This window comes from Lissotriton vulgaris, chromosome 5, assembly GCF_964263255.1.
Source record: "Lissotriton vulgaris chromosome 5, aLisVul1.2, whole genome shotgun sequence".
Lineage (NCBI taxonomy): Eukaryota > Metazoa > Chordata > Amphibia > Caudata > Salamandridae > Lissotriton > Lissotriton vulgaris.
This window is the reverse complement of record NC_141693.1, coordinates 1,723,763,421-1,723,791,109: the sequence shown is the minus strand read 5'-3', so window position 1 is coordinate 1,723,791,109 and position 27,689 is coordinate 1,723,763,421. Positions and strand designations below refer to the sequence as shown.

The window sequence follows — 27,689 nt, the reverse complement described above, 5'->3', positions numbered from 1 at the left end:
AGGATAATGGGCCAATTTTTTTGAATAATTCTTTTGATGGCATATTCATCACTACTATAGGCTGTGATGAACCTGGGACATGTATGAATAGTCATGTCGGAACCATTGGATACATCAGCATTGTCGGGTGTCAGAAATAAACTCTCTCTACTTCTTACCCTTGCTTTAGCCAAAGCTTGGTTAAAAATTTGATTGGAATAACCACATTCTAGAAACCTAATTCTGAGATCATTGATACATTTGTCAAATTCAGATGTGGAGCTACAAATAAGTTTGACTCTAAGGATTTCACCTAAAGGGATACTGTAAATTGTGTGCTTCGGATGGAGGCTAGAGGCGTGTAAAAGGGTGTTTCCCGACGTAGGTTTACGATGTAATGTGGAAATTAGTTTATGTTCCACATAAACCTGTACATCAAGAAATTCTATCTGGCGGGCACTAATGTGTGAGGTAAAATGGAGATTAAGCGAGTTGTCGTTGATTTCATTTATAAACAACTGAGCTTCCTCCTCACTTCCCTGCCACAGAATAAAGATATCATCAATATATCTTAGATATTTGATGATTTTCTCTCTCACCCATGTTGCATGTGTAATGCCTAGGACCTGTTCCTCCCACCAGCCCACGTGCAAGCACGCGTAGCTGGGGGAGAAACAGGAACCCATGGCCACGCCACGTAATTGTCTCCATATGTCCTTCCCAAAGGCAAAATAATTATTATTGAGACACCAATGCATAAGTTTTAAAATGACTGTTATGTTCATAAAAGTCAGCAGAACGAGTGTCCAAAAAGTGTTTCGTAGCCCTTAATCCCTCTGGATGACCAATGCTTGTATAAAGGGATTCCACATCCAATGTGATGAGCAACATATCCTCTTGCCATTCCAAGTCTTTGATCTTTACCAAGAAATCGCCAGTGTCGCGCACATAACTAGGCAGTTTTTTGACCAAATCTTGCAAAAAATAATCTATATAGCGACTGACATTTTCTCCAGCACTATTGATCGCCGAAATAATAGGTCTTCCGGGAGTTGGCGAGATATTTTTATGTATTTTCGGGATTAGATAAAAGACAGGGAGGATCGGAAATTCTTTGTACATGAATTTATATTCCTCACCTGAAATTAATCCCTCTCGCCGGTACCTACTTAACAATTTTTCCAACACAGTCTTGGCATTAAGATATTCTTTCTTGTTGGTTTTGCTGTAACACAAAGTAATGCTGAGTTGACGCAGAGCTTCGGCCACATAGTCACTTTTCTCCCAAATCACCAGGTTGCCACCTTTATCAGCTGTTTTTACAACTATGTTTGGGTTACTAGTAAGTTTTTTCATAAGCGCTATGTAATTTGCTTGTTGTTGGTAATATTTGCTTTTGTTACGTTTGCAAGATTTGGTATGTAGTTGCTTGATTTCATTGGTAATGCATTCATGGAATGTGTCAATGGCATCTTTTACCATTAAGGGTACAAATTTAGATTTGTTTTTGAAAGGCGTGATGCCCGCACCCTTTTGGGTAATGTTAATTTTTGCCAATCTCGTTTGGGTGTTGCTCTCAATTTCAGAATTAAACGGTTGAGAATTAGTGGCTTGGCAAAGGTCATTAAGAGTTAAATACGTGGACACATCAGCAGCTCTTACCTCCGGCACCCCGTTCGGGGTGTTGGAATCAACTGGGGCCGAGGTTCCAGTAGTCGTTTTCAGGTTTTGAGTGGCAAAATGTTTACGTAGCTTCATTTTTCGTATGAAGCGATAGACATCAATGCGGGTTGCCGCATAGTCGAAGGATTGGGCTGGACAAAAGTTGAGCCCCAAAGATAAAAGTTGTTCCGCTTTCTCCAGAACCACACTGGAGAGATTAATGACTGCATTTTTGTTGCTCACTTCCTTCGTTGCCATGGCCCTTTGGTTTTCTTTTTTTGTTGTACTTTGTTTTCTTGCTCGTTTCCTTAGTTCTCGTCTTTTTTGGTTTTGCAATTTGCCCTTGACTGTCCAGTCGAGGGCGCAATGTTCTCAGTCTTTCTGCCACTAAAAAATCAAGATCCTCAGCCAAATCCAGAATAGGCGCTGCTTGCTGGTCTCTACTTAAATCTTCACTGGAAACACTAGATGAGGAAAATGTGTTGCTGCTAGTATCATCGTTAAGCAACACCTCGTCGCGTTCAGGATCATTGCGTGAGGTAGTGGGAATAGTTTGATGTTTTGAGCTCCCACTGTATTGCAGACGTTTTGCTGCACTACATTTCCGGGCAAAGGTAAAAATTTGTCCATGTGCATAGTCTGCTTGGTCGCGAGCAAACTTGCTGACCTTTCTAGCCTTGATCTTGTCTTCGTGTTTTTTCAAGCGGTCATTCATGGTTGATTCCAAGTTTTTTAGAACTGCTTCGGACTCTTTGCATTTGCTGATCTCATCATTAATTTTGTCAATGTTCAAAAGTATTTCGTCTCTGTCAATGGCAGCATATTTTATTAAAATGTGAACTAAGTTCATTGAAGCTGCCAGATTACTTTGCCCCCATTCTTTGAGCATCATTGGATTTGGACGGTCGAAACTAGGAGCCAGCATAATGCGGAGTCCTCTTGGAACCCGACCTGCATCTGCATATTTCGTCAGTGAATAGTGTTCCCACCATTTAGTAATTTCCAAACTTTTTTTCTTTTTCCAAATTTTTGTACAAAGTCTTAATGTCACCTTCGCCACTTTTATCCGTCCCGACCGGGACCTTTCTTGTGGTTTCACTCGTGACGGTGATATTGTCAAATAATTGCGCCGCCTCCGCTTCCCTAGCACGGAAAGCCTCCGCAGACATATTGGTTGGGTTTGAGGAAATGTACGATGAACTAGAAAGCACTGTGCACGCCGCTCGAAGAGATTGCTGTAACTGCGGCTGCCTATCCAAAAGTGCTTTTGAATTTTCGAATCACCTCTCCACCTATCCAATGCCGTTTGGTTAGAGCCCGGCGTCGTGCACCAATCAAGAAGCAGAGTCCGCCGACCCCGCCGAAGACTGTTCCGCACTGAAACGCCGACCTTTTTCACCGATGGTCAATGATAGGGAGCACCTGCATAAGATTCCGATTTCGGAGAAACTTGCCACTCGGTTTGAGATCCAGGTGCCACACTCGGAGAGGGGGGTCTGTAGACAGAAGCAAAACCGAACTTCTGTATCGTATCAACAGTAACTCCAAGAAACCACCTCCAATCCAGCAGGACCGGCGAAGTAGGAGACAGACCACAGCATTCGGGTAAGTATTTTTTATTTTTCCAGTATTTTCCGCTACCAACCAACCATGACGCGTTTCGGGCTTTGCAGCCCTTGTTCACATGCAAGGCATTAGTGATTTTTTTCAGTGCTTATAAAGTGCTAAAGTGCTCCGCCTACAGCCCTGTTCCCATAAAGGTCATGTGACCACTGTAACAAGGGAAAACAGACTATCTCAAAATAAGCTCAAAACAAAAAAGCAAAAATTACTTTGAACATTGCAATTCCGCATATATAATATAATTACACACTAGCATCCCGTCTGCCGTCCAGTAGTATGTTTTGTAGGATTTCATTTTGATAGCATTTCTTATCTGTGACAGGCCTGTGAAACGCTCCGATTCACAGTGCACTGCTGATGCACTTAAGAGTGCGCGTTCAGTAGTGTGAACTCGAGTTTCCCTACTTTATTTTTCCTTGCAATATTATATAGCGCGAACTCGACAACATGGCATGAGCACAATTTACATTACAGAAGAACACATTCATTTGTGGTAGGCACGGGGAGACTAAGCGATTTGCCTGGAATCACAGGATGTTGAGCTGATGCCGAGATTCGAACGTAGCTCCCCAGCTCTAAAGTTCGCAATTCTAGAACTTGTGGCGGGAGGTGTGTCTGAAAGTGTATGTCGGTGCTGGCCATCAATGAGAGACCTGTGCAGTTTTCAAATGGGTGGTGAAAAAATATGAGTATGTTGCTGGAGATGTGGGCCTCCGTACCACCAATGTAGTTACCGGGGGAGGGTAAACACCCATTATTCCGCATACCATCACTCCGCATACTTTCATTATGAAAGTACCATGACCTCGCAATGCCATTATAACGCATGGCATTACATTTTATATGCTTTTATCCCCGCAATGCCTACCCACTTTTCGATTGCATTCTGGGACCTGTAGGCAATAACAATTTGGTGCCAAACTGGAGGCATATGCATATGGACTGTACCTGGAAGGGGCGGAGCAAGCACAGAACAGCAAGGGGGAAGGGGGTATTTATACTGACATATGAATGCCTTCTCTGTTGCAGAATACCCCAGGCGCTGAAGAAACCTGTCATTATGCCGAAATGCATTTGTCTGTACGGAGGTGTTCCTTAATAAAAGCTGGCTCCAAACTGTTCCTCTGCTGTGGTCTCGTCTCCCTCTTTTGAGGGAGGTCCTGTTGGATTTAATAACACAATGTCCAGTGTCGCGTCTACAAGGCCCCCGCAGCATCAAGATGGTCCGGGTTTCACTGGTCTCTGCTCTGGCGGAATCTTCATTGTCTCAGGTTACTGGATTTACCATGGACCCACCCTCGAGCCGCGGATAATGTGGTGCGGTGTAGCAGCCATTCGAATGCTCTCTGGACAGGGCAGATTTTCCACTTTGCCCCAGCTACAAGAACCCCATTGGCTTGAGGGGCGCTGTGACTTAGGGGACCTGAGGAGCTTGCTGAATCTTGGGACACTCGTGCTTTGGGGTATACTTTATAACATCATAGCCCGTACTTGCTCCTATCCCCGCAATGCCTACCCACTTTTCGATTGCATTCTGGGAACTGTAGGCGATTACAATTTGGCGCCAAGCGGGAGGCATATGCATATGCACTGTACCTGGAAGGCGCAGAGCAAGCACAGAACAGCAAGGGGGAGGAGGGTATTTATACCGACATGAACGCCTTCTCTGTTGCAGAATACCCCAGGCGCTGAAGAAGGCTGTCATTATGCCAAAATGCATTCGTCTGTACGGAGGTGTTCCTTAATAAAAGCTGGCTCCAAACTGTTCCCCTGCTGTGGTCTCGTCTTTCTCTTTTGAGGGAGGTTGTGTTGGATGGATATGGATATATATATATATATTTCAGTGTAAACAGAAGACTTACACTCACGGGGGTCAAATCCAGCCGGATTGTATTGCACACAAGTTCAAAGATAAATATATATATACTAGCAGCCCGTCTGCCAGCCAGTAGTATATTGTTTTGTAGGATTTCGTTTTGATAGCATTTCTTATCTGTGACAGGCCTGTGAAACGCTCCGATTCACAGTGCACTGCTGATGCACTTGAGAGTGTGCGCGTTCAGTAGTGTGTGAACTCAAGTTTCCCTACTTTATTTTTCCTTGCAATAATATATAGCGCGAACTCGACCACATGGCATGAGCACAATTTCCATCACAGAAGAACACATTAATTTGTGGTAGGCACGGGGAGACAAAGCGATTTGCCTGGAATCACAGGATATTGAGCTGATGCTGAGATTCGAACGTAGCTCCCCAGCTCTAAAGTTCACACTTCTAGAACTTGTGGCGGGAGGTGTGTCTGAAAGTGTATGTCAGTGCTGGCCATCAATGAGAGACCTGTGCATTTTTCAAATGGGTGGTGAAAAAATATGAGTAGGTAGCTGGAGATGTGGGCCTCCGTGCCTCTAATGTACTTACCGGGGGAGGATAAACACCCATTATTCCGCAACTTTCTTTCCACATACCATCAGTCCACATACTTTCATTACGAAAGTACCATGACTCCGCAATGCCATCATAACGCATGGCATTACATTTTATATGCTTTTACCACGCATACATTTACAACGAAATTCGTTGTAAATGCATGAATGGTAAAAGCATGTTTTTTTTTAATGTTTGGATATGGGAAGTATGGGTATAGGGGTATACGTTTTGGGGTACTGAGATGTTTTGGGGTGTTTGGGTATTTTAAGGGTTATGTTATGTTATAATTTTGTTAAGCGCACAGCTGCCCCAGCTAAGATGCGTCCCGGCGCTGACCGTCAAACTGTACAAAATAGCAGTTATAGGCCGAAAAGATGGAAACCCTAGATCAGTGGAAAAAGAAAGGTTTTAATAGCTTTCCGGAATAGCAGTAAGTCATCAATACCACGAATGGAGACAGGCAAAGAATTCCACAACTTAGCCGCCAGGAGCCGAAAAGAACGGCCTCCGGCACGACAGAGTTTAATCCTGGGTATGGTCACCAAGTGTTGGCCCAAGGAGCGCAGGCTACCTTGGGGAGTATAGGGAATTAGAAGAGGGCGAAGTAGCTCAGGACTAGTACCTTTTAGAATTTTAAACGCCAAACAAAGTTTTAAATTGGATTCTTGCTTGGATCGGTAGCCAATATAAAGCTCTGATAGTGGCTCTAGCGGAACATCTACGTGGGAGTCCCACAAGAGCACGGGCTGCCGAGTTTTGAACTCATTGGGGCCGCAAAATCTCTGCTTGGTTTGCGCCTAGAAGTAAAACGCTGGCATAGTCCAAGCGTGATAGGATTGTAGCCTGAACAATGAGCTGCCGAACAGGCGCGTTAAAGAACCTCAGGATACGGCGAAGGCCTCTCGTCAGGCCCACACATGTCGCTGCCACCTTTTTTCGTGTGGGACTGAAAATTGAGATCCACGTCCAGCCAAACTCCCAGGTTCTTAACCACTGGCTTGGATGTTGGCATAGTGCCTAGCGAAGCCGGCCACCAATGCTCATTCCAGAGGGAGATGTTTTTCCCTACCAGCATCACTTCCGTTTTCGTGGCATTCAGTTGTAAACAGTTGTCAGCCATCCACTAAGCAACTGCAGTCATCCCATCTCTAAACCTTGTGGCAACTGCATAAGGGCCTTCAGCTAAGGTGATAACCAGCTGAGTATCGTCAGCATACGATACCAGCGTTAGGCCCCAGTCTCTTGCTTCAACTGCAAGTAGTTGTACATAGAGATTGAACAGAGTCGGGCTCCACGCAGAACCCTGCGGAACCCCTTGGCCGATGGAATGGGCTTGAGATAGGAAAGGTGGTGCCGACACCCGGAAAGATCTGTCCGACAAAGGTTCAGATATAGTTTTGGGTTATGGGGTACAGGGGTAGTTTTAGGGTTTAGGGATAGGTATGGGTTTTGAGGTACAGGAGTATTTTTAGGGTTCAGGGCTAGGTTTGGGTTTTGGGGTATTTTTAGGGTTAGGTTTGGGTTTTGGGGTACAGGGGTATTTTTAGGGTTCAGGGCTAGGTTTGGGTTTTTGGGTACAGGGGTATTTTAGGGTTCAGGGGTAGGTTTGGGTTTTCGGGTACAGGGTTATTTTTAGGGTTCAGGGCTAGGTTTGGGTTTTGAGGTACAGTGGTATTTTTAGGGTTCAGGGGTAGGTTTGGGTTTTGGGGTACAGGGCTATTTTAAGGGTTCAGGGCTAGGTTTGGGGTACAGGATTATTTTTAGGGTTCAGGGCTAGGTTTGGGTTTTGGGGTACAGGGGTATTTTTAGAGTTCAGGGGTAGGTTTGGGTTTTGGGGTACAGTGGTATTTTTAGGGTTCAGGGGTAGGTTTGGGTTTTGGGGTACAGGGTTATTTTAAGGGTTCAGGGCTAGGTTTGGGTTTTGGGGTACAGTTGTATTTTTAGGGTTAAGGGCTAGATTTTGGGGTACAGGGATATTTTTAGGGTTCAAGGGTAGGTTTGGGTTTGAGGTACAGGGGTATTTTTAGGGTTTAGGGATAGGTTTGGGTTTTGAGGTACAGGGTATATTTATAGGGTTAAGATGGGTTAGTGTGTTGGGGTATTTTAAGGAGTGCGGGTGGGTTATGATTATGGGGTGCAGGGATATTTAAAGGGAGCAGGGTGGGATTAGCACACAATGAGACATGGCATGAAGGGCGGAATGTACCACATGCCCCCAGCGTTTGTCTCGCCCCCAGCACACGCCCACAGCATAACGCAGACACGCCCACAAGGGACTACTTTGAACGGTTCTTTTACCTTTTAAATGTATATGGTGGGCGTCTGCATAGCCTATGTCCTTCTGCTGCAACTTCCCTTTCCAACGCTGTATTGGGTGTTGTGATTGGTGCTGTGGTTCCTGAGATTACCCGCCTCAAAAGTTTGGGCTCTCTCTTTATTATATTAGTATGGATGGATATATATATATCTATCTATCAAAAAATAAAATGTTATGTTTTTTTAATAACTTAAATTAATTATTTAATCATTTCAAGGTTATTTAAGTATTTTGAAGTATGTTTTAGTTATATTTATTATTTCATTAATTTTAAATTACTTTTGACATTTTAAAAAAATTCGATATTTTGACTGACTATATTTTTGAAAACGATATTTTTGATTCAATATTTTTGTACTTACCTGTTTGTAGATAGGAATTCGATATTTTTGTATTCTATATTTTTTTCCTCGATATTTTGGTAATTCTATATTATTGTAATCAATATTATGTCAGTGATCCCTAAGAACAGTATCGATAGAAACTGTCCCCGCCACTGCCCAAAACAGAAGCAAGATGGAGACTTAGCAATGTCACCTATTCTATTTAAAAAGAATAAACCTAACTACAAAACTGCTGTCCAAGCTGTATTTAGTGCTGTCTCGGTTGCCATTCAACATTGCACAGAGGGAGGGATATTGTAACCAAGCCAGATAGGTCCATCAACTCTTCCCTCTGGTGTTGGCTCTTCCACTCGGTTAAATGTTTTGTGTGACCCCCTTAAAACAGCACAGCAAGAGCAGAAGGAGGAGGAGTTGTCATTCTCTGGATTCTAACATCTACCTCACGTCTGTTTGCATTTAGATGGAGGCGTTGCATGAAAACGGCATTGTCATGGCGCAAGTGCTCCAGGAAAGGCTCTTTGGACTGGAGAAGTTCTGGCTGTGGGCAACATATCTAGGTGATCCTAAATCCGTCTTCATTGTGTTCTTCCCCATCGCATACTTTGTGGACCGGAAGGTCGGAGTTGCAGTGTTATGGATAGCGTTAATTTCAGAATGGTTGAATTTGGTGCTTAAATGGTAAGCTGTGGACGTCACTAGATCGCACTCCTCATAGGGCCCACCGCTTGTAAAAACATGTTGATGTATGTGAGCGTAGGGCCTAAGAAAAAGGTGCAATAACAAAAACATAGTTAAGCTCCAGAGTATGGCTCCCATCAGGCTGCAGAACTGGGGTGATAAACAAAGTTTGCCAAGTGCGTCAAACTGTTTTTTTGGTATCAACTGCTGGAACTGAGGTGAGGGCATTGCAGCGAATAGTTTGAGGTGCGGTTGGAGTGAGAGTGGTCCACTTTTTTTTGCCGGTGTGCAGCTTTGTTTCCTGCTTAGCAGGCTGGGACTGCTGTTAGTGATGGGGCAGGAGATTGCATGATTAATGGTGACACAGAAGTCTTTCCATGAAGCCTACTTTCGCTCTTGGTAAGGGATGGAATTGCTGGTGGTGGGGTTGTGTTTGTTACTTTTTCTGTTTAAGTCTATTCCGAGTTACGCTAGCTGATGCTTGGGTTAGGAATTATTTCCTTAGGGCTGGGTCAGCAGTGGGACCGGGATTTACAGCCCTCAATTTCTGTGCTAGCGAATAGGCTGGCTGATTGGTGGGGATCTGTCTGTCTTCCTCAGAGGGACTAGTTGACATTGGTTATGGGTGGGATGACTGACCCTTGAAGCTGCACTGTTTCCTCCCTTTCCCTGTGGCCACAGCAGGTGGGTATAGAGAAGTGAGATGCTTGTCAGTGGTGCATGGACATTAATCTCAGAAGGATTTATGTCTTGCCAGGAAGAGAATTACTGACTGGTTGCAAGTTTGTGATATTTTCTATTTTCCTTAGGTTTTTGTTTGGAGAACGACCCTACTGGTGGGTGCGTGAGAATGACACATTGAGTAAATATGGCTTCACTCTCCGCCAGTTTCCTTCCACATGTGAGACGGGACCAGGTTAGTTACTCACGTAATATTTAAATATGTATCAATGTTGATCTCAGCACAGATTTTAAGCACATTTAAAATAGTGTAAACAATCCTTGTACGTGCACAAATCCATGGTGATTTACTAGAACTGTGTGATTGCTACTGTTAGCTGGCCTATTTTACACATTTCAACAAACTAGGGCGAGGATATAAGGTGAGCCACAATCATGTCTTGTATGTACACACAACATATGTGCACACCAATGGTGTAATCTGGCCTCTTGCATGCTGTTTTACCTTGGTGTGGAATGGGTTACATTCCTTATTAGCCTAGATTCATAAAATGTATTTTTACATTTACCGGAGGTGTAATAATTTTAGGAACCTATCTGAAATTGGGAATATGTGCTGTTCAGCCTTCTTGAAAGAAGACCAGTGGCCTGATGGCTCCAGCCGCCTATGTCCTTCCATACAATGTTAGAGGGCCATGGCATCTGCAGAAGGAGCCACACACTTGTTCAGAACTTGTATTATCTAGATGGGAAAGTCCCACGGTGTTGTGAGGCCTTGTGCACAAGACGCACATCCTCAGTGTTGTGAATACGCATTCTTGCATGTTGTTTTGGCCTTTCTGCCTAAAAGACCTATATGCAAGAGGGGAGTATTAGACTGCACATGCATCCAGTTTTAGATGTGTTATTTTGTCAGATGTCAACTTTTGTCACCTGTGATTTGTCAATGCTTTGTGTCCTCTTGCAGGCAGCCCCTCTGGACATTGCATGATCACAGGAGCAGCCCTGTGGCCCCTTCTCATTGCTTCATCAAAATATGTTTCACAACTGTCGCAGAGGTACGTATGTCACAAGCCTTCAGTGTGGCAGTGACAACCTTATCACACATCTTTGATAAACTTGCTCTTTGTGAGGCAAATACATTCAGTCAAATGGTGCTGCATCTATCCACATCTTAGGTGTACTGTAATTCGCCCTCCATCTCCTTTTCAGTCACTACATCAAGGCGCTACACATGGATGTTATTGTTCTCTAAAAGTCACTTTCACATTTTTAGGTCTCGCCTAAGACCGCCCATGCGCGGTCTGTTGCAAGATATAGTGTTATGTTACAGTGGACGGCTTAGTGCCTTCCTATTGTTTAGCTTATTGTGACGCTCATTTGCTTGCTTCTTCGTTAGCTGCGTGGGCTTTCTTTCCAATTCTTGAGTTTGTCCCAATGTTATGTAGGTTGCATTTAGTCTCCATTTTAGCTTCTCGTTTTAACTGAGCCTGAGCATCTTTTTCTAATGGTGGTTTGCACAGGTTTTCCTTATTGTGAGTATGTGCTATGCATGCATTTATTTCTGATAGGCATTGTCGCCCTGTAGACTGCCCATTTAGTTCCAGGGTTACACACTGGGAACACAATGCTTCATTTTGTCTTCGTTATTTTTTGTTCGTTGGAGACTAATTTTCTGTTTAAGAATATTACCAACATTGTACTGCAGCTCTGGCACAGTGTGATAAGCTTGCGGAATTATTATTTAAACATCAGCCATGCTGAAGTCGGTGAGGGGTTCAGTTCCTGCCGGAGCCATCATGAAATGCTGCTGTGAACTGCGACTGAAATGCAGTCCACTGTCCCCGACCTTCATGCTGAGAAGGAAGATAGCCATGCAGAAGTAGTGTGCAGGCCTACACACCTAGACCGGTGCATATGTTAATGCACTGAGACCAGGTTTCTGACATACAGTACCAAGTTATGGCATTAGATTATCCCAATAGGCCTGGCAGATAGGTACTCCCAACATGCTTCCTGTAGCATAGGGAAATTAGTGATAGATAGGAGTAACCTTAGTAACATTGTGAACAAATAACATTGTTAAATTGTTTGTGGTTTTCACCATTCTAATAATGCTTATAAGAATGAGATCTCGTCTTTTTCTAGTAATCACAGTTCATTTTTCATTTACAAAGATTTGAGCTTTTTAATAAACATTTGAAAATGCATCATTGTGTCTTTGTGACACCTTGGGTATGCAAAAGTGACAAAACGAAAGAGTTAGATCTGTTTCCACGATTTCCTTGGGGACCAGAGTGGTCATGTTCAAGGTTTTCAGGAACATCTATAACTAGGTTATATAAGGTTAGGGGTTTAGATGTGATACTGTGAGCTAGCCAAAAGACCAACATTTACTAAATATATAAGATGACTGTCTCTATTTTAAGAAGATTTGTTGTTCCAAATAAACAGTCCTACTAGATGCACAGGAACCGTATAACACCGCCCTTGGAGCATGGGCACATTACTATGTCCTTCCACTGCTCCCTTTTTTAGTCGCTACATTTTTCTAGGCAATGCTTGCACGGTCTCTTCAAGACATGTTGTATACACTTTGTGGACTTACAGCCCCCCCCCCCCCATTGCCATATTATTCTTTACTTCGATTGTCCTTTAAAAAGGCTTGCTTAATAGTGGGTAATCTTTCCTCATTGTGCCTCCTTGTTGTCATTTGTTTCCTCCCACTGAGCAGTTCTTAACTACTCGTATCTTTCCACTTTGATGCTTATCTATTAGTTTTGGAGCTCTTTGGTGAAACTTCCCTTTTCATTTCCGGAGCATTCTCTCTCCACTTCATGTTTGTAAACCGGCCTGCACTTTATCTGCCTGCCTTCAGTCTTCTTTCCTCACAGGCGCTATTTTTTTTCTTGGTGCTATGTAAAGTGCCACGTGGCAGCATGTTTCCTGTTATTAATTTTCTTTGTTCCTCATACTTACGGGGCAGCTTAATTATATATAACTTAGGCAAATGTTTAAAATATATGGCTCTTCACTCGCTCTGACTCCTGTAGCTCCTTTTCCTCTTTCCCCCTCCCACCCGCCCCATCCCAATCCAGCCAGAAGGCCCTCGCATCTAAGCGCACTGCTTTATGTGCTAGGAAATCTATCTTACAGCAGTAAACAAGATCCCAGTCTTCCTCTCTGTGGCATCTTGTAAATCCTGACTTCTGCATCCCCAGAAAATCCACTTTGCCGTGTAATAGGTTGAACATGTTCTGCACCAGTCCTATAGCAGTTGACAATCTGTTGAAAGATATATATATATATATATATATATTGTATGTGTATGGGCCAAATGTTGTACAGTTATAAGTGGCATTACTTAAACAATCACAAGAATACTATTTACCAAAAGTAAGGTTCTACACGGATGGCATGATAAATATTTATTATTCTTGATTTTCTTGTTCCCCCGTCATCAATGTATCCTCATTGCTGCTGGTTATTTCTTATTTCCCCAGTTGTCGCTTCCTCCTTGTTCAAAATGTGACCCAGGGTAGCAGCAGATTATTTTATAGAAATCGCTGCTGGTAATATTTATTTGTGAAAGTGGTGATTTCAGTACGATATTGTGCTGTTTTCAGGTAAATACCCGACTGATCACGCAAAGTGGTGCCACTTGTATCGGCTCTCTGATGGGGTCCCTCCGGTATCCTTATGCTCGCCCTTCTTTGCCCAGTGTTTGGACTTCTGCGGTCTCTGACATGCACCTCCCTCTACCCTCTATGTCCTTTCTGGGTGTCTGCCCCATCCCTCTGGGGTTTTTTAGATCATTCACAGACCCTCTGCTCTTATCGCAGTCCCTTGCTGTCTATTTAGCTTTCCGGGCCTTTGGTGCCCCTCTTGTGCCCTGCCCCCCTCCCATCCATCCATTCTGTGATGCTTGCCCTCAATTTCTCACGCCCTCACTCTCAAATAGTCCTTGACTGTTGGAACCGTCTTAGTGCATTGCAGCGTTGTGATTGGCTAGGGGAGTCAGGACCCGGGGTGCTTCCTGCTGCTGAAGAGCAAAAGAGGACCAAGATGCAGCAGCGGTCTATGAGGCCGGCCCAAAGTTATGTTTTTTTTTCTTCATTTACTACCACCACACCACCCTCCTTAAATAGCAGCCGCCACTGGGTAAAAGACATTATCATTTAGAACGCCAATAGCTCTAACTCTCACAAATGCGAGACCTATTGAATTGCAAAAATCTGTATCTTCTGGTTTGCACTCTCCATGAGCATGCATGAGTTTTGGAGCTGTCTCCCTCGTGTGCTTCCCTCCTCCCACCCTTCCTCATGACGCTCTGTCGCTAGTGTGCTTCTGGACCACACCAGCTTTTTCTCTCTTTCCATGTTCTGTCTCTCGTGTTGCTTCTCTCCCCCCTCACCCACCACCGAAACAGGAAGCGGGCAGCCAGGCTCCCTCCACATTGCCAATCACAACGCTGCAACATTGTGACTGGTGGGGACACCGCCCACCCAGGGTCTTGCAGGTAGGCCATGTTCTCCATGCAGACTACATTGCAGCCTTCATGGAGAAAGTGTAGAATGCGGGTGGCTGGTTTGGGCGGCCCCAGAGGGCCGACCAAACAGTCATTGAGCCCTCAGGAGTGGGCTCACCACTCCCTCCCCTGCCTGCCCGCAGATCAGCCCTGCCTGCCCGCAACCAAACATAAAATGGTAATAACAAAGCTATTACCAGATTATGTTTCTGCTTCTCACATTAGCGAAAGCAGTGGGGCGACGCTCCTCCGCCCTTGTAGAGTTGCCGCCCCTGATTACTAGTCCATTATATCTGTTTAAAGCGCCTTTGCGCTCCATTTTAAAACTATTCATTTGACCTGGGTTTTTGAAGCGGTAAATAAGTGTCCTTTTGAAAGCACACATGTATATGGGTGTCTCATTAAACGATGTTTTCTTTTATACAAAAACTGAAAATGCAATTCCCATAATCTTTGTCTGTCCTGCAAGTGCCACGTTCAAGTGGGCGGACAACACTGCCCTCTAGCTGCGCTAACTGTTGTGTACTAGACGAGGCGCCTCATTCCTCTTCTGATGTGCAGCTGTTTTGGGCACGCCGTCTACAAACAGACTTTCTTGCAAAAATTGTTGCTGAAAGACTATGTATGATATGAGACCAGTTCTTTTGCGGTGTACGCATTCAGTAATACCCCCGCCCCCAAACCAATGTCTTGCCGCCCTTCCACTCTACACTGTCATCAGAGGGGATTATCACTCGGGAAACGGGCACCAACAAACATGAATGGCAAATATCTGTATTTCCTCTCGATAAACTGGCCAAAATCAGAAAACCTGCACGTGTTAGACAAGCGTGCACATATTACTACTAACACTCGCCCAACTGAGGATGGTAATATTAGCATCATCACTCTCCTGCGCCTTCCTGCAATTGTTACTCCTGAAAATATTACAAAGAATAACTAAAATGAATAATAAACATAATAAGCGTTTATATATTGCACTCTACACAAGCGAAAAACATACCAACTACCAACGCAGTGTGCCACCTTTTATCAACCTCGCTTAGACGAAATTCTGAGTTAGCCCTGCCGAGTCTGAGAGCAGCGGGTATTCATATCGGCAGCGAGCCTATTGTGTATTTCTGAGGCCTCTGACTTGTGGTAACTCAGTGTAGCTCGTTCTATCTCAGTAGTTGTGCAATCCTGGAAAAATACATGAGGTAAGAACCTGTCATCTAGGGTCCAAGTTGTAAAGAATCGAGGACCCTGGAGCTGCTCTGGAGCTTTGAAATTGTCTACACTGAAGTTTAAAATGCCCCAGGATCACACTGGTGTTCTCCAATAATCGTATAGCCAGACATTAAAGGTCTGTGTCTACATTATGAGGGGGTCTCCGTGTTCGAGAGCACTAGTTAGTCCAAATGCCTGGTCTATCCCTGCTAACGCGTTTTCAAATGTTCTGCAGGCAGTGTCACAGAAAAATTCAGGAACACTTGCATGGGCCCAGTTACAATAAACTGTGGAGTCCCCTCATAGTCCCCGAGCACTTGCAATGTTTCATAGACAGAGTGAATTCATTAATTGCCTCAGGGGCTTGCAGGTACGGCGGCACTGGAGTCAGTGTGGTGCTTAATTTGTAAATTAAATCAATAATAAGTGAAAGGGCTGAAAGATATTCTCAGTAGCCCACTCTCAGGGTTGCTGAATAACAAGGTTGCTGATCCTTCACATTGCTTCTTGGTTTCAGCACCCTACACATACTGTTTTCCTGTCTTTCGTCTTCTCCTTCTTTCCATCTCTTTGGCTTTTCAGTCTCTTGCTCTGGGTCAGAGTCTAATGAAAAACAAGAAGTGCTTGTCCCCTAACTTTCTATTTTTGGAAATTATTTTGCAGCATGTTGGCTTCTTCCAGCATGGCCCAAGCCCAGTGCTGGCTGCAGTGCCAAAATCAGGTGTCCACATTGCTGAGCCTTGGAACGCCTCTCGGGAACGGTCGAGGCACTCATACTCACTGTAAAATAACTTTTTTTTTTAAGTCAGTGGATGTTCCTCCAGTCCACTGTTCCAGCTTCTTTCGTGTTGTAATGTGTTGCAGCATTTATATAGCGCTTACTACCCCTAAGTGGGGCATAGAAGCGCTTGCCTACATGAGGAACACGCTACACTGTGTAGGGTGTGTGTTTAGAAGGATGGGGGTCTTTGTTTGGATCACATGTTGGAAGTGTTTCCTTGTTTTGCGTGATGACCAGTGCTTAATTTGAGCCGGGGTTTCTGGTGCTCCAGCACTTAATTGTCAGCACCGGCTCTAATGACAGTCCTCTATATGGTGGCACTGTCTGTCTAATTTGAAGATGAGCACAACAACTGTGTCTATTGAGTCGAATTGCATTGAAAATGAATCATACCAGCCCCTCGCACCATTATCATAGCTTTGTGTGGTCTAAAATAGTCTGACTTTTGACTTGTAGGAGTGCGATGGGTAGGTGTTAGGTTGGTACGATCATAGGCAGTGCTGGCTGGGTCAAAGCATGGTGTATGCTGCAGTGGCCTTCCGAGAAGAGGCCTGGCACTTATGTTTTTTTCAAGTTAAGTACTGGTGATGACCACCGATGTACAGATATGCTATGGGACGCAGCGTGTAGCAGTATGATAGACAGATGCACAGTTTTTTGGTTTTCAGTATGCTGGTAGCTTTGAACAGCTTTGCAGGTTTCTTTATTGTATTTCTTATGTTGTAGTCTGCTTAGTTGATTACTAATATTGGGCGGTGCGATTTATGATTTTGTGTATAGTTGTGGTCCTAAGCTGGCATGGTTGGAAGCAGAAAGAAATGGAGCGATCTGTTGGTATGGGCATTTTTAATATATTTTAATTTCGGAGTGTCTTTATGAGATGTTAAGAAGTGATCAGATTGTATAGATATTTGGGACTACATTAAAGTCCCATGAATTGTCCAGCAATGTGTGGCAGATCCCTGAAGTTGTTCCATGCTTGTTAATTTGGTGATTTTTGCATTTGTTTTGGCGTTACAGTGCCAGTGAGGGACAACTCTCATAGGAGATAATTCCTATGTGAATTTAAGCGATCTAAGTTAGTTTGCTGCTGCCCGCTGCATATTACGGTCTTGGTATTATTATGGGACATAACAAAACACAATGGTTCAGCACTCCACAGCAAGTAATAATAAACCAATAATTTTTTTTAAATCCGCACAGTAGGGCTTAAAAATTCTTTTATTCTTATTTCTTCATGCAAAGCGTAGCCAACGTGTTTCGTCCAAAGGACTTCTTAAGGGCAAAGGTACCGAACAAGATGTCAACTCTTGGTTTTTAGTGTTCAATAGATAGTCATGGATATGAAGGTTCAAAGATGCAAGGGTATGCAGGGATGGCCACCTTATGAATGTATTAGCAGTCGGTCCTTAGATCATTTGCCTCAATATATATTGGCAACACCGTGTTCCTTAGACTAGTTCCAGATTTCTGATTTCTCAGCCAATCATTGTGGCGCTTGTAATCCCCTTGCGCTAAATATCATTGTCCGTCACGCGTCACCATTTGCAGCAAAAGGTCGATAAACTCCTCTCTAAGGCGCAGTTTAAATATCCCGCAATGGGACAGAACTGTTATATAGGCAAGTACATAATTATATAATGACCTGGAGAACCCTAGGTCCACCATTCTTAACTTACCTGTCTATTGAAAGCCGTTTGTTGGTTTAGGTGTTTCCGATTCCTGGGTTGTAAGCCTAGGATTGCTCTTAAGGCTTTGTTGCCGGGATGTGGGTGGTGTACTTATGAAGGAAATAGCTATGTTTTCAACTGTCTTCAGAAGTGTATGTACTCTTGGGTGCTTCTCATGTTGGCTGACAGTGAGTCCCAAATGTTGTAATACTCAGCTAAAGCTTCATGGAGACACTTGGCTCAATTGTCCAAGAGTTGGGGCATTTTTGTGCACCGTGGGACAGATTCACAAAACAAAATGAGCAATTTACTTCTCTAGATTCCCTCCTTCCTGAAGAGTGAATTTCAGATTTTTAGCTCACAAAGCTTGCCCAAAGCTCGCCTTGGAAGCTGTAAAACACACAGATTCCCTAGGATACTCTAGAAAAACATTTAGATTTCACACTTATGATATTGTAGAAGCATTTCTGCTTGTCTAACTGTCCAAAGTGCTCATTTCCACATACAGGAATATTTTGCTTGAATACAATGGCACCCAGTAACTTTTTGAAAGAATGTTCTTAACTTGAAAAATTTCCCTGTAGAAAAAAACCCCTTCCAGTACATATTCATTCATTTTAGGAGTGTTCCCTTCTCGGTCTGCAACTGACAGAAATTAATTTTTGACCATTTTATAGGTGGGAATACGTCATTTACCCCAAAAGTTCAATGGCATTCCCACCTAATAAAATCCACTCTCCGCACCTGGAAGAATTACACGAAGAAGCATTACTCTGTAAATCTGTTTACTAGTGCAAAACCATGTTTTGCGACACACTGATATAAAAAGACTACTTGTATTTGCAAGTTTAACTTACCCATAAATGGCTTTATCAGGCCCTGTGACTTCAATGGCTTTATCAGGCCCTGTGACTTCTCGGCAGACATATCTGAGGGAGAGTATTTGGAGGGCGTTTTGCTAAACCCCTGATTTATGTTTATAGCTTCAGCAGCGTGAACACATCAGCATTTGGGTTACAAAAGTGCTTTCAGTTACTGCAGCTCCTACTGTTGTAGTCGCAGCCCTCGATAAACGAACCTTGTTGGCTGTAACCTCACTGTTTAGAACATTAGTCAAAGCATTTTGTTGGAATTCCAAAGCTAAAAAGTGTGTGCCCGTGCACACCCCCTTCTTCCGGTGCGCACCCCCGTCTTCCGAAGGAGTCTAGGTTATGGGGATATATCTCCTAATGTGAGGTGCAAAGTGAAAGGAGCTCTGTGGTATGCCGCCTGCCATTAAATTAGACCCACTATTACGTCAGGGCTCAGTGTCTCTGCCCGTGTAATTCCAGGCGCATCTTTGAAACTGATTGATCGTGTATAATGATTATGGCTCCTGTTTTTATGATTATTTTTTTTTTAGATTTTATTTTTTACATTTGCATCTACATTCATCCATCGTTATTTTTTGCTTTTATATCCTGTATTTATTTGTTTGGTTGAAAATTTAAGCAGCAACTAAAATACTTCTGCTTATAAATGTAACCGATCAATGTACATTCATACTTGTATGTCACACCTACCGACATTCAAAACATTAGTATTGTATATAAACCTGAACATTGGAGCTCACATACATTCTTATCTGCAGCTCTTAAAGTTTCATTAGAAAAGTTTCTCCTTTTTAGGTCTCACCTACCAGAGATTTCAAGCTGTCTGTTTGCTAAGAGACATATCGTCTGCTTACAGTGGCTTATAGCCTATCCATTGCTTAGCTTCGTTTTCACTCTCATTTGCTTGCTTCTTATTCGTTAGCTTCTGCAGGCTTTTCTTCCTGTTGTTGTGTCCCTCCCCAGGAGCATGCTCTCATTAATTGTGTCCTCCCACTGCTTACTTTTCAGGCACTACTTTTTTCCTTTTTAGTTGAACAGCCTATCCAAGTGCATGTGTTTTCCAGCTATATGCTTTGTGTACTGCTCTTCCTCTGTGCTGCACTCAGTTTTGCTCACTTTTGCTTCCCCGTGACTTCTTCCCAGTGTGGTTTTCCCCCAGCTCCACGTTCCTCTTTCTAGGCCATGGGCTTTTCACCCAGCTCCATGTTGCTGCATCTCGCACATTGGCATTCCCCCTCCTCGTACTCCATGTAGATTTTATGTTCACATTCTACCTTACGGTCATTCCTAAATACTCAAGACAGTTTAGGTACCCAGAAATGCAAAGCCACCCCAAGTCTCATGTAGTTACAGTGATAAGTGAGCAGCATATGAATTTGGACTTATTCAGGTTAGGATGAAAATCTGAGTGCAAATCTGACATTTTGTCCGCTCGGAGCATGAGTATTGTGAGAAGCGTTTTGTGTGGCTATGGCCATTGCAGGGGCGTTGCTGGCCAGAGGCTTGAAGTTGGGAAGTAACATGACTTTTTGGATACGTCCGCCCTTTCCTTGTGTGTATAATGTACTTTAGCTGCATGGGGTGGGATATGTGGACCAGGTTAATCGAGTGAAGAAATCGGTGTAATGTGTGTGCCTCTTGTATAGGACAGGGATTTCCAAAGTCGGTCCTGGAGGGCCGGATCCATGCCAGATTTGTAAGATAGCTACATTTATCTAAAAGGAATATGCTAAAAATCTGGCATGGATCCTGCCCGCCAGGACAGACTTTGGAAAACCCTGATTTAGAAACTCACTCCTAAAACTCCAGTAAAAGGGAATTAATCTCATCAATGTGTTAAAATATCAACACTGATAAAAGGATACCCACAAACTAAAATGCTACAGAAATTGAAATGAGACAGAATGAGTCACTTTTTATTACTAAAGGCACCAATAAAATATGGCTTTGTTACAGAACGCAGTAGCAAGGAATAGTACAAGATTAGCCTGCTTGCATTTTGATGTTTAGAAATGTCATTAAACTGTTTATTTATTTTTTTGTAAGTGGTTAAAAATTATTGCACTGATAATGTTGCCGTTTTATTGATAGATTTAGTAAGATGACGTAGTTTTAGTGGTGAAAACAAGACAAACATTTCTAATACCACAAGTTGATGGATGTTAACAGTGATAAATATATGTGCAGTGCCCAAAGCACTATGGGCAGTACCCTTCCTGAAATGATATAGTTTCCTGATTATTAATATTTTGAGAAATGATGTATTCACCTATCTCCCGGGACTTGATCATCATTGACCGCAAATAGCACCACACTGCTGTGCATATCTTCCATTGTATCGAAGATGCTCACCCTTTTCTCTCTCTGCAGCCGCCTGGCGAGATTTCTTCCGTATGCGGTGTACTGCAGCCTAATGTTAGCTGTGGGAGTCTCTCGTATCTTTATCTTGGCTCATTTTCCACATCAGGTCCTGGCTGGGATTGTGACTGGTGAGTATATCAAAGCATCTCCCCATGTCTGGTATAGCAACTCTTAAAATGTTGCTTTGTACCTAAAGAGGTTATCTGATTTGTTTTTTCCTTTGTATTCTAGGTGCTGTTCTAGGCCATCTGTTGAGCAAACACGTCCCAGATGAAAAGGAGTTTCGATTTTATGTGATCACCTCTATTGCCCTGCTTCTTGGAGCCGCCCTTTTGTACTGGAGTATGATTGGCTTAGGAATAGACCCCTCCTGGTGAGAATTCCTACTCAAAACTTAGTATCTTTAACCTCTCTCTCCCCAATCACATTTCACACTACTCCTAGCTCAATTCAATTTGGGATCTTTCTCCCTACGCCCTAGCGGATTATTAATTGTCCAATTAGATAAAAGTGAGGCAGTTCCAGCTACATGCCCGCTGCTGCAGTCTTCCTATACCTTTCTCTGTTGTCTAGAGCGGACCCAGCAGCCCTCCAATGGAAAATGTGTATGCAAAACTGCATTAATTTTCAGGTCCTACAGGATTCTCTAAATCCGCAAAGTTTTGAATTGTTTCAGTGCGTTTTAGTATTAGATGACGCAGATGCCCTCTCAGTTTCCTGCATTACATTTTCAGGTTCTTCCGTAAGATAAAGCCACATTTCTTTACCCAGAGCACCATATTTTGATGCAGCTTTGCTTGTGCCATGAACTGCTAGAACTCTCATCTGAATTTCTTCCTGATATAATTGGACAGTTGGACCCTCATTACTAGTTGGCTGGCTGTACTGGCCATTACTTTCATCCTGCACCAAATCCTGGACAGCATCTTGTGCTTTTATTCCAGGACAAAATTAGCATCCCATTCTGAGTTAATGAGGCCAGAATAACCTGCAGATTCCTGCACAGAGAAAGTTCTTGGATGCACAGAAATTCTGCACAACCCTGAATATGGGAATTGGACTGCCCATGGTTTGCGTCTCATCCCAGTATTGGATATTAAGGGTCTTGATCTCTTTCTTACCTTTATGTAAAACCTCACTTAATGTCTTACCTCCCCTCCCCAATTGCTTTGTTACCACGTATTGACTCGGCAGCTAGTAAAAATTGAGGAAAAAAATAAAACATTTCTGAAAATTAAAATTTTTATTTTCATAATCAATCAAAACTTAATTGATCACGCTTGAGTAACATTAAAGCACTTAATGAAACAGATATAACTATTAAAACATCACTAAAATCAAAAACATTATATTAGAACAATACTCTTACAGAATTAAAAAGCACTAATCAATAAAACTTTTGGTTGGAAATCTATTGGACACACAGTGTTAACCTAATCTAGCTTCTTTCCGTATTTTTAAAATCTGCTAGATAAAGCAAGCCACTGCACAGCAAACCAAGGCGTTATACAATTGTTGCAGAAACAGTAGGGCCGGTCTACATTGCCTAAATGTGAACATTTTAAAAAGAGGAAGAACAACATTTATTTTAGGTATATCATAAAAAGACGATACAATGTGTAAGTTCGATTGAGGGGAGACAACATCACAGGAATAGACCCTTCAATGAATAGCAGTTGTCAGGATAGCCCACCATTAATGGTAACAAATTAACCTGAAATCTGGTTAACACAAACAAGTGCTGTATGCTCTGAATTGGGGATAAATAAAATTGCGGACCTCCGGGATAGTAACCATTTTGTAAGCCGCAATAGATCGCTTAACTCTGTCCTGCTCCCGTCTATTTCTCTGAGTTAACAGGCAAAGATGTTTAAGTTTGCCCTTGTTGATCATGTGGCAAGTTTCTGGTAAGTTAAAGAGGTCCGGGAGGCCGATCACTTCAGAACAGGATTTTACCTAGCCCAACCAAGAAATCTCTTGGCATAGTCTAAGATCAAACAATCCATTAGTATCAGTTTATTTAAAACTGTTTCATCTTGTGACCAGATGGAATGCCATATTAAAATTGGGGCCGGCTTAATCTTATCCGTGATGTATGGGGCACACCGTTTTGTGTGTCAATCATGCCTCAGATTGCTCCCTGCACCATATGTTGGCACTGCCACACATTCATTAGTATAACTTGTTAACAAGTCCCTCACTGGTTTACCGTCCAATTTTTTCACAAAACGAAGTACGCCATTAATCAACTTCTCCATCAAACCCCGCTTCCCTATTTCACAGCATGACCTTCCATGTATAGTTATCGGATAAGACCTCCAGATAGGAGAATGAAGGAGATCCTGCTAGTTTAGACCTATTCATTAAAAAAAGCAGGTTTTCTCCTCTTTCGGGCACCCAAGCCCATGGTGTATGTCGTAGTCTCATTGACTTTCAAAGCCAAATCAGACATACATGAAATATAATTGTCAGTAAGTCCTTTCAGCCCTCTTCCCTGTTCTAGCGATCAAGACTGCATCATCAATGTAAAAAGCAATGGGAAGAGGGCGCAAACCAATGAACGGCATGTCTCTCACCCACATCTTTAAAATTGTCTCCACACGAGTAGTGTACAGCTAAAATAACAAGGGGGTTAAAACGCACCCCTGCCTAACCCCTCTTTTCATCTTAAAACTATCCATGCATTCACCATCTCTGCCAAATTGGACACAGGCATAGGAGTCGCTATAAAGCTGTCTAATCAAAGTAATAATACCATCCTCTATACTGAACTCCTCCATAAATTAAAATTCAAACATTGATCTACCATGCAAAGCCCTTTTTAAAAACCACATTGGATATTAACATACTCTTTTTCCTAGAGCTTTGGTTCTAAAGCTGCAGTCATTCGGCTTAAAGGAAAGTGTCAAGTAAAAAAAAAATAGTTTATTACATTTTGAACAAATTACAATGATAACATCATGCTAATAAGGCACTCAATTACAAAGCCATTCCCCAAATTGCATCCTTATTCCCTCTGCATTTATTTCAACAGTTCCATTTACATAACCGCATTGCCCTCACTCAACTCCTGGTAACAAAAAGCTCTTGGACTGCACTCGGCAGGTCCATCCCCACCTCAATCACAGAACCCCTTGTTTAAAAAAGATGGCCTCTTCAATCAATAGCCGCTGCCACCCATTTTCATTGGCCCCAGAGCTTATCGAATTTGCAGGGACAATCCCTAGCTCAATATGCCACCTTCTCTGCACTCAGGCACCAGTGCAAGTTGAAGACCCGTTCAGGCAGTATCAGAATCCCCCTCCCAATCCACATAGGGCATACCGCCATCAGTGCCACAAAGCGTAAGAGTGTACCTATCCAGTGTCTATTCCCCCCCCCCCCCCCCTCCCACTCACCCCCAAATGCCCAGTATTAGCAATTGGGTGGTGAGTGTTAGGGGACAAAGTGGAACCTCTTACTCTGTACCGCTGCCCACTATCTCTTAATGCCCGGGCACTCCCACATGGTGTGAACCAGAGATCCTCTCTGGCTACACCCCTGAGGAATTTGTTGTCATTCATCCTCCTCCGTCTTCCTATATAACCTGGTTCTCATGTAGTAAGCTCTCTGAATGATCTTCAGCTGAACTAGCCTCAATCCAGCTCGGATGGCCACCTCCCAAGGCTATCAGCAGGCTCTCTTCCCCCCCCCCCTGCATCATGCTGTAAACCCTACCCCACCCCCATCTTGTTCCCATTTGCTCTGCAGAGTGGTGAGTGCATTACTCATGAGCACAGTAGAATATATCTGCAAGACCATATGTTTATGCAGCGGGCCCCTCAGTATTTGAAACTCCAAAGGTGGCTCTTCTTCGATATCACTGAGGAGGGCTGTGTATCCCCGTAGGATATGCTTTATCCGCAAGTAGCGGAGAAACTGACTCCATGTCAGTTCATATTGCGCCTATAATTCATGAAACTGTAACATGTTGCCAAACATTATCCATCTCCAAAATACCTAGTAAGTCCTATTTTTTTTTTTTTTCTTTTTATGGCCTTCAACCTGTTGTAAGCGGACCAGTAGAGCAGAATCCAATAATGGTATCTCAAGCATCACCTAATCTTTCCACCCCAAATCTTAACTATCACAAGGTCGGACCCGGCAATCTTGTGATCCCGCCTGTCCTGTATATCATGCTGGGGTATTCCTGTGAATCCATAGTGCTCCTGTCTGCATACACTGATAGTTCCTGTTGCATCAGGATTGTCCAGTCACTGATAAACAGCTGGCCTGTCCGGTAATAACGCGCCTCCGGTTCTGGAAGGGGTTGGTGCGTCTTGTGTGCAGGGGTAGCCACTTGAAGATCCTACGTAGCATGCGCAGAGTGAGGTTGTTCTTGGGTTTGTAGGTGGTAGGTGGACACTCTGTGTTCTTTGGAGGAAGGAGGTGATCTATCCCTTCGAAGTGGTGTCTTTCTATCAGCTTGAGGAGGAATACGGGGTCAAAGACTGCCTCGTTGGTCGAGGAGGGTATGGATTTTATTTATTTATTTTAAAAGTTTTATATAGCGCGGACAAGATCTTTGCAGATATCAGAGCGCTTTACATAGATGGTGGCGTACTCATACCAATAAATCAATAAATCAAAACAGTACAAATAGGTTACATAGAGGGGTACATGGTGGGGGCGTAATTATACAAATAAATCAAACAGTACAACTAGGTTACATACGGGGTATGTGAGGGAGACTACTCATACAAGTAGGCAAAGGGGTCAAGCAGGTAGAAGCATGTAGTACAGTGTTAACAGAGTTCTAGATACTAGTTCAAGTGTATTTAGCCATGAGGATAGCTTTTACTTCTTTTTTAAAGAGTGTAGTGGATGGGATAAGCCTTGTTTCTGGAGGGAGAGAGTTCCAGATCCTAGGTGCCATTCCAGAGAAGGAGCGCTTATATGTTTTTTCCTTCCGGAATCTTCGCGGTTTCAGCAGAAGATTATTTGTGCCTCTAGTGTTTCTGGTTCCGCCAGATATTGTCAATTTCTGGGCGAGGTAACCGGGTGATTTAAGGTGAACCGCCTTGTGTGTCATGCAGGCGATTTTCAGGTGTATTCTGGCTTCAAATGGCAGCCAATTCAGGGCTTTCAGGTCAGGGGTAATGTGGGAGTGTCGGTGGCTACGATCAGGTGGGGGTCTTGGTCCTGTGATTGCTGCAGCCCTGCTAAATACCATGCATCAAGGTTTAGACTAACACATTTTAATGTGGTGGTCCGCATCACTGCACTAAAATGCATTAATCACGCATTCTTAGTGCCTAGGCTACCTGCGCGCTGTGAGGGAGAAGCAGGGAGTGACCGTTCGAGCTGCATTTACAACAGCACTGTGTTCGAGTGCTGAGCAGCCAGTGCTTCAAGATTCGTACTGGTCGCTAAGGTCTAGGCCTGGGCAGTGAACTCTGCTCCATTGGTGAAGTTTGGGGAGTAATTTGCACTCTGCGCAGCATGCGGAGTTCCGAAAAATTCCACGTAGTGGAGCAGAGTCTTTTCCTAGCTTGTTCTCCCCAACAAAAAGTTGGCGAGCAAAGAAAATCCAAGGCTAGTCTGCATCCCAGTGAGATTTCTCAATGCGGGCGGTTGCGGATGGTCGCTAATGCTTGCTTTGAGAAACCGTCCTTTCGTGTTGAGGGAGGTGCCGCTCTAGTAGAACTTCTTCTCGAGCGGCAGAAAGAAGCAGCCCCCCCTTGCGCTGCACATGATGCGAATTGTGCTGATTTTACAGTATGGAACAAACACCTGGTGGTAAAAATCAGTACAAACGGTCAAAGTTAATGCACTCCGCAGCTCGCGGAACTCCGCGTAGCTGGGCAGAGGTTTTTTGTCATTTCACGGAGTTTCACATCGGGGAACTCTGCCCAGGCGTACTCTGGTCTTTGTGTTAATAAATATTGACTTACACTCATTGATTCAAGAAAGTCAATATCGTTTTAGCAGCCTGCAACTCAGAACTGCTCACGTCCTTGGGCTTGTGCCACGGCAGGCTAGGCTCAGCTGACTATTGATTAGCATCTGAGACCTGGCCACCGCTGCCTGCCTTCCTGTCTGTCACCTGGCCTGTAGTAGTTCCTTCCATGCGAGTCAGTAGACTACGTGATTTATCTGGGGATGGCACCTTCCCTGTTATTCCAGCAATTAGCGCCACCCTCAGTTTCACTGACCGTGACCTTCTTTCTTTTGACAGCTTCGGGCATGATTTTGAATGTCTCCGGAGTCGGAGAATCATGAGTGCAGACATGGTCACCACTGTAACACTGTATGTTCTGTGTTTTTCTATGTAAGGTTTCTGAATGGAGCCACAGGTGCCTGTTGGGTCAGCTCTCTTTAAGGCATAACACTGTAGAATCTAAGGATCACTAGCCTCGTTCCCATCTATACACTCTCATTCCTCACCTGCCTCTGATTGACTCTTGCTTGAGTTTGCCATATAACTCTTTTCTAGAATTTGGTGTCTTTTATTAGAGCTGTGGGACAGGAAGACTCCTTTTGTGAAAGTGTATTGTGGATTTAAGTGCCAGACTAGA

General features: G+C 43.5%; 1 protein-coding gene across 1 annotated transcript in view; it reads left to right on the top strand.

Annotated features, from left to right (window-relative positions):
• The window catches only part of G6PC3 (glucose-6-phosphatase catalytic subunit 3), a 62,236-nt gene that overhangs the window by 26,560 nt on the left and 7,987 nt on the right, over nucleotides 1-27,689 (top strand). Inside the window, exons 2-6 of the mRNA XM_086923948.1 lie at nucleotides 8,813-9,030; nucleotides 9,840-9,946; nucleotides 10,679-10,769; nucleotides 21,142-21,260; nucleotides 21,364-21,505. Of these exons, the coding sequence (XP_086780074.1) occupies nucleotides 8,813-9,030; nucleotides 9,840-9,946; nucleotides 10,679-10,769; nucleotides 21,142-21,260; nucleotides 21,364-21,505 (677 nt within the window). The remainder of the gene's footprint in view (nucleotides 1-8,812; nucleotides 9,031-9,839; nucleotides 9,947-10,678; nucleotides 10,770-21,141; nucleotides 21,261-21,363; nucleotides 21,506-27,689) is intronic.